Raw genomic sequence first — 6613 nt, 5'->3', positions numbered from 1 at the left:
GAATCCCTAGTTAATGCACATCCTAAAAAATCTTAACACGGTATTTTTTTTCCTGAAAATACTATGTCTTGATCTTACTTTCACTTCATTGCACACTCCATTTAACACATCAATACACCATTCAATCATAACATATATTTTAAACTTTCTAACAATCCAAATATATCCAAAAAAAAGTCATTTAACAATAATAATCCAAAATAAATTATGCTAAAATAATAACAATAATATTATATATATATATGTATATATATATATATATATTAATTGGCTTGAGCTAAAAATTTTAGTGTAAGCTAAAAATTTACACTAGAGTGCACCCAGGACTTTTGGCTTGAACGAAAATATTTTAGTGTGAGCTAAAAGACACCAGAGTGCACCCAGGACTTATGGATTTAACAAAAATATTTTAGTGTGAGCTAAATGACACCAGAGTGCACCTAGGACTTATGGATTGAACGAAAATATTTTAGTGTGAGCTAAATGACACCAGGGTGCACCCAGGTCATCCGAATTGAACGAAAATATTTTAGTGTGATCTAAATTACACCAGAGTGCACCCAGGACTTCTGAATTGAACGAAAATATTTTAGTGTGACCTAAAATACACCAGAGTGCATCCAAAATAACAAAGTCCATGCTATAGCTGAAATTACTCTAAATCAACATCAAACAACCAATACTTAACAACATTATAATTTATATAACAACAACCATATATCAAATTTCACATTCAAATCTCAATCAACTTCTAATATACTTAAAACAAACAATCATGAAATAAAGTTTTGAGACTGGTGACCACGTCACCCCCACATCTAGATCTTCTAACTTAGTGTTCTACTGGAAAATAAGGCTAACTTCCCTTACCTGAAATTTAGCAGGTATTCAGTAAGAGCACCAAATCCACCAAGAACTTAAAGGTAACTTAACCTGCACGACAAAGTCATAATAAAAAATCTATCTATATCACTGGGACACTGAGCTAACAGAGATTAACCCTGAAGCTAAAAGGGTCACATGCAAAGCAAAGACAAAAACAACCTAACAAGTTCAAAATTTGACTCAAAGAGAAGACAAAAAATGAACTTACTCTATCATAGATTCTGATCGGGCAGTCTTGTAGTATTCACTGCCAGGAGGCTAATGGTGGACTCCGATCGTCGAACTGATGAGCGAGGAAGTCAGAATCTTAGAGAGAAGGGAGAGGAAAGGAAAAAGAACTTTCTAGAGAGATGGTTGTTCTTTTTAAAATGAAACTTGAATAATTGAATTTCTATTTATATGCTATTTTAAATTTAATAATAAAATATTCATGTGTCATTTTAATTGTACCACTTCTACTCTAAGACTATTTTTCTCAATCCTTACATTCTCCCCAAAAAGAAAATTTTCGTCCTCGAAAATTGACTTGTGAGAAAAGAGATAGGGATGGGATTCCCTCATGATTTTTTTTGTTTCCCAAGATGAATCACCAAACCTATCAACCCACACTACTTTCACCGTACTGATGGTCTTTCCTCTGATCTGTGTACTCTGATGTTCTTCAATCTTTTTTTCTTTTTTTTATCAGCAATAAAAAATAAATAAATGGGAACCACTTCAGAGGTGGTCCAACCCTTTTACAAGAACACATAGAATCCAACTCCTAACTCGACACGCAAAACCGCCGGACAAATGACCAACCAAACCAAGCGCTAACTAGTTTTACCGAATCAGCCGTATACAGGCCAAAGGATCTAGAACCCAACAGGGGTAGGAAAAATAAACTTCGCGGGACTCTGCAGCAATCCAAGACCACACATTTACTTGCGCTGAGGCAAAAACTTCTAACACATCTGCCACTCATCCATTAAAGATGACTGAGTTCCTATGCTTCCAAATTTCACTCACAATTCCAACCCAAATTGCCCCCCAAACATCATTAACCGAAACAGATGCCTGACTCAACCTGAATTGGATAAAATTTTGCATAAGATCCAAATGGATTACGAACGACACTCCAAGCCACTCAAAGCAAAGACACCAGACCCTCCAAGCAAAGTCACAAACGGAGAACAAGTGACTCGACGACTCTTCAACCTTCCCACACAAGCAGCATATAGGGTTTTCAACCACCACCCCGCGCCTAACCAAATTAACCCTAGTCGAAATCCTATTTTCCAACACCCTCCAGGCTAAGAAAACAGCAGAAGGCAAGGCTTTACACCTCCACAACCTACAGTAAATCGGAGAGGACTCCCCATCACTAACCCTCCTTACCTTAATATAAGCTGAGTTAATAGTAAAACTTTGAGACCCCTCAGCCTTCCAGACCCAACTATCCACCCCTCCCACATCCATCTTCACCCCTTGCAGCAACTGACTCAACTGCTCCTCCAACAACTTCTCCCAGTCAAAGAGGGATCTACGCCAGCACAGATGCCAAATCGAAACACCATTAGACCAGTTCCCGATCTCGGCCACCTTAGCAGCTTTAGCCGTGCTAAGCGAATATAATCTCGGAAACATTCCCTTCAGGGCACCACAATTCAACCAGCTGTCCTCCCAGAATGAAATATTCCCTCCATCACCAACTTTCCACTCAACCCCATCTTCAAAACTTCTGCCTCAGCCCTCTGAAGCCCAAACCTCCTTCAAGTCTCTCCACCATAGGGAACCCCTGCAGGGTTTACCTTCCGCTCTCAAATTCCTCCATCCACCATATTTGGAGTCGAGAATCTCTTTCCACAAACCTCCTTTGGCCAAACCCCACCTCCAAATCCACTTGCTTAGCAGAGCCAAGTTAAAAGTCCTTAAATCAATGATTCCAAGACCCCGTAGTCCCGATGCTCGCAAACCTTATTCCAAGCGGCCCAAGCAATCTTCCTTCCGTCAGAGCCCCACCCCCAAAGGAAATTCCTTTGGATCTGAACTAACTTGTCAGCCACCCCAAATGGTAGTTTGAATAAGGACATAAAGAATAACGAGACTGAGGAGAGGACTAACTTAATCAAACAGATCCTCCCAGCCATCGAAAAACATATGCCTTTCCACCTCGACAACTTGCCCTGAACTCTCTCTAACACCCCGTTCCAAAAAACACCGCGCTTGTGGCACCCACCTACCGGTAATCCTAAATAAACAAAAGGAGTTACCATCACCTTACAGTTAAGAATAGCTGCAAAACGCTGAAGCGAACACTGATCCAACCCCGTCCCGCCAATTCTACTTTTTTAAAAAATTCACCTTAAGCCCAAAAGCAAGCTCAAAGCAAAGCAAAATAGCCTTAATATTAAAAACACTTTTGGTATTCGCTTCGCAGAAGAATAAGGTATCATCAGCGTATTGTAACATATTAGCCTTCACCTTAACTCCTCCAACCTCCAGACTGTCAATCAAATTCTTCTCTTCAGCCATCCTAGACACCCCAGCCAACCCTTCAGCAACTATAAGAAAGAGGAACGGAGCAAGCGGGTCACCTTAACGAAGTCCCTTCCTAAGAGTAAATTCCCCAATTGGGCTGCCATTCACTAATACAGAGACTGAACCAGATTCTAAACAACACTTTATCCATCGAATCCATTGAGCACAAAAACCCAGCCTTTTCAACATATAATATAGGAACTCCCAACTAACCGAGTTATATGCCTTTTCATAGTCAACTTTGAAGAACACACAACTCTTCTTCTTCCTTTTATATTCTTCCAGCACCTCATTCTCTACCAGCACACTATCCAGCAAACCCCTACCTTCAAGAAATGCAGACTGTCTAACATCAATCACTTTGCTAATCACCTTTTTCAAGTGTAGAGACAACGCTTTTGAGATAATTTTATACAAGCATCCTACCAAAGAAATAGGCCTAAACTCGCCAAGCTGCAAAGGATTTTCAACTTTTGGAACAAGACAAAGGAAAGAAGTGGTTGAACCTCTAGGCCAATGGCTCTTTGTCGCAAAATCCTTCACCGTTGACATCACATCCATCCTTAAAATTTCCCAACAAAACTTTATGAAACCAAAATTAAATCCATCAGGACCAGGGCTCTTAGAGCTTTCACAATTCCAAACTGCAGTCCTAATTTCTTCTTTAGAGAACTCCCCTACCAACAACTCGTTGTCTGCTTCCGAGATAGAATTGAACCTTACGTTATCTAACCTAACCTGACAAACATCGTTCCTGTCGAATCTATCCTTGAAAAAGTCACAAACCTTGTCCATGATTACCCCCTTATCCTCACACCACCTACCCTCAACAAACAACCCGTGCAATTCATTCCTTGAACTTTTCCATTTCACAGATGAGTGGAAAAACTTTGTGTTAAGATCCACCTGTTTCAACCATTTTTGTCTTGCTTTTTGAAATACAACCGCCTCTTGTTTAAACATGGCTTTGTTTAGATCAGCCAAGAGTGACCTTCTCTCCTCCCTTTCTGACTCTTCTAAACCATTATCATCATCCCGTGCATCTAACTCATTAATCCTCCTTTGTAACTCCTCACTAGCAAGGTTCACATCTCCAAACACTTATTTGTTCCAGATTTTCAACTCTGTTTTAAGCTTTTTCAATTTTTCTTTGAAGACGTAAATTCCACTTCCTTGAACATCAAAACTATCCCACTTCAATCTCACAAAATCTTTAAACCTACTATCTTTTTGCCAGACATCCAAACTCCTAAAGGGTCTCAGACCCCAGTCGACAGACACTTCCTTAAGGACAACTGCACAATGGTCCGAGATTGACCTGTTTAGGATGAATTGTTGGCAAAGTGGCCAGGCTTCGAGCCACTCCTTTGACACAAGAACCCTGTCAATTCTGCTTTTCACTAATCCATTAGGCTTATACCAAGTAAACTTCCTACCAACCAACGGGATATCCACCAACTCAGATTTTTCTATAAATTCATTAAATCCTTTTATTTCTCTAGAATAGTCTGTCACCGAGATCATACTCTTCCTCTCCTCTTGTCGTCTAACTGAATTAAAATCTCCAATAACACACCAGGCCTTGGATAGTTAATTCGCCCTGAACCCATTGATCTCTCCCCACATCACTTTCTTCTCCCGTAGGGAGCTAGAGCAGTAGACATTCACGATGGAGACATGTAACCCATTTCCTACCTTCCAAAGGCCCTCAATGATAGAGTAATTCCTTCCATTGACAAAACTAATCATCTGAAAAGTCGTATTGTTCCAGATCGTAAGTACCCCTCCAACGCTATTTACCGCTTTGTTTTCAACCCAATCAACATTGTTATTTCCCCAAATAAGACACACTTTCTCCCTACTAACTTCAGAGCATTTCGTCTCCTGCAAACACACCATATCCGCCCCTTCCTTACTTATCAAATTACTTAAATATTTTCTTTTCATAGTGCCTCCTAGCCCTCTGACATTCAAACTAATTATCTTCATCGACAAACTGACTAGTCTCCCCCCTTGACTTCCTCACCTTGCGACCATCCCGAAACGTCAAAGCTTGTAAACTACCAATAACTAATTATTCTCGCCCAGGGTGAGAATACCCAGCTTCTTTACCAACATTCCACACACTAGAAGCTTCATTCTTGTCATTTTTCACCCAAAAAATTCTATTGCAATTTTCAATTGCACTGTCAGACATGGCTAGAGAATCGTTTCTTATAGTAGGCTGTTGAACCAGAAAAATTGCATGATCCACCCTTACATCCACCAAATTATTATTGTCAAATAGAAAATATGAGGAGACAGACTTATCCACTTCTAGATTCGACCCCTTTCTGGGAACGAGGAACAAGGAATTGTTTGCCTTCGTCCCGCCAAAGGACCTTGAAGGATTGTCTATACCCTTCCCCTCCACAACCAACAAATCACCTTCACAGCCCTTCTTCTGTCCACTGACCAATCCTTGCACATTATCTCCGTCAGCTGCTACCACATGACCCAAGATCTCACCACTTATTACATGGTCTATAGATGCTACGTCACCCATTCCTACCTCCCTCACACCAGATTGTTCCAACTCTCCCAACCTTGGGCCTAGCCTAACCGAATCTCCTACCCAACCCAAGCTTTCCTCGTGGCCCAAAGCACCAACACCATCGAGACTCTCTTCAAACTCCTCCATCCACGTGTTTGAAATGACCTTTATTTAAGCCTAGATGGCTCTTTGCATGCCCTACTTTAATGCTGGGTAGGTGAGTGGAACATTCCACATTATGGGACACAAATCTTAACTGGTTTACTTTAAAAGACATGTTATCCTTGATTTGCACATTATCTATTTTCAATGCGTGACTAGGTTCTTAGATATACTTTCTTAGTTGAGACACATGAAAGACATTATGCAGGTTTATAATCTGATAGGGTCTAACAAACTTCAGGAATAACTTCTTCTTGATAGCTCGTCCTACACCCTTGGTAGATGATATTCTCTGGAACACATAGTCTCCAACTGTAAACTCCAAAGACATGTTCCTCTAATCTGCATATGACTCATGCCTACTCTAAGAAGTTTTTATTATGTCATATATATGACTCACCTTCTCAATGATCTGTTGAACTAATTCTAGCCCAATCAAAACTGTATCACCATTCTGATACCAACATAAAAGAGTTTTACACTTCCTATCATACAAAGCTTCATGTGGTGTCA

General features: G+C 40.2%; 2 protein-coding genes across 2 annotated transcripts; both read right to left on the bottom strand.

Moving 5' to 3' along the window:
- Positions 1–1845: 1845 nt before the first annotated feature.
- On the bottom strand, positions 1846–3399 carry LOC137839339 (uncharacterized). The gene is made up of 3 exons (XM_068648458.1): positions 3229–3399; positions 2676–2770; positions 1846–2539 (listed from the first exon to the last, which is right to left on the bottom strand). The coding sequence occupies exons 1-3, from the start codon at positions 3397–3399 to the stop codon at positions 1846–1848; spliced, it is 960 nt and encodes a 319-aa protein (XP_068504559.1).
- A 63-nt stretch (positions 3400–3462) lies between these two features.
- LOC150028741 (uncharacterized) lies at positions 3463–6085 on the bottom strand. The gene is made up of 3 exons (XM_090300087.1): positions 5505–6085; positions 4601–4837; positions 3463–4480 (listed from the first exon to the last, which is right to left on the bottom strand). Exons 1-3 carry the CDS (start codon positions 6083–6085, stop codon positions 3463–3465), a joined length of 1836 nt encoding a protein of 611 aa, XP_090156213.1.
- Between the last annotated feature and the right edge of the window lie 528 nt (positions 6086–6613).

Source organism: Phaseolus vulgaris, chromosome 3, assembly GCF_051622355.1.
Source record: "Phaseolus vulgaris cultivar YP4 chromosome 3, ASM5162235v1, whole genome shotgun sequence".
In the NCBI taxonomy this organism is placed as follows: Eukaryota; Viridiplantae; Streptophyta; class Magnoliopsida; order Fabales; family Fabaceae; genus Phaseolus; species Phaseolus vulgaris.
Note: the sequence above shows the minus strand (reverse complement) of the source record. Positions and strands in the feature narration are given on the sequence as shown.

What these genes read in the sequence shown, in the direction of transcription:
- LOC137839339 (XM_068648458.1), bottom strand. Translation starts at nt 3,399, where the DNA reads ATGGCTGAAGAGAAGAATTTGATTGACAGTCTGGAGGTTGGAGGAGTT. An exon ending in AGCTTGCTTTTGGGCTTAAG is followed by an intron (nt 2,771 to 3,228) that starts GTGAATTTTTTA and finishes GGCTCTGCTAAG; the next exon opens with CAAGTGGATTTGGAGGTGGG. An exon ending in GAGGAATTTGAGAGCGGAAG is followed by an intron (nt 2,540 to 2,675) that starts GTAAACCCTGCA and finishes CTGGGAGGACAG; the next exon opens with CTGGTTGAATTGTGGTGCCC.
- LOC150028741 (XM_090300087.1), bottom strand. Translation starts at nt 6,085, where the DNA reads ATGGAGGAGTTTGAAGAGAGTCTCGATGGTGTTGGTGCTTTGGGCCAC. An exon ending in AATGTTGGTAAAGAAGCTGG is followed by an intron (nt 4,838 to 5,504) that starts GTATTCTCACCC and finishes GTTGGTTGGTAG; the next exon opens with GAAGTTTACTTGGTATAAGC. An exon ending in AAAGATTTTGTGAGATTGAA is followed by an intron (nt 4,481 to 4,600) that starts GTGGGATAGTTT and finishes GAACCTTGCTAG; the next exon opens with TGAGGAGTTACAAAGGAGGA.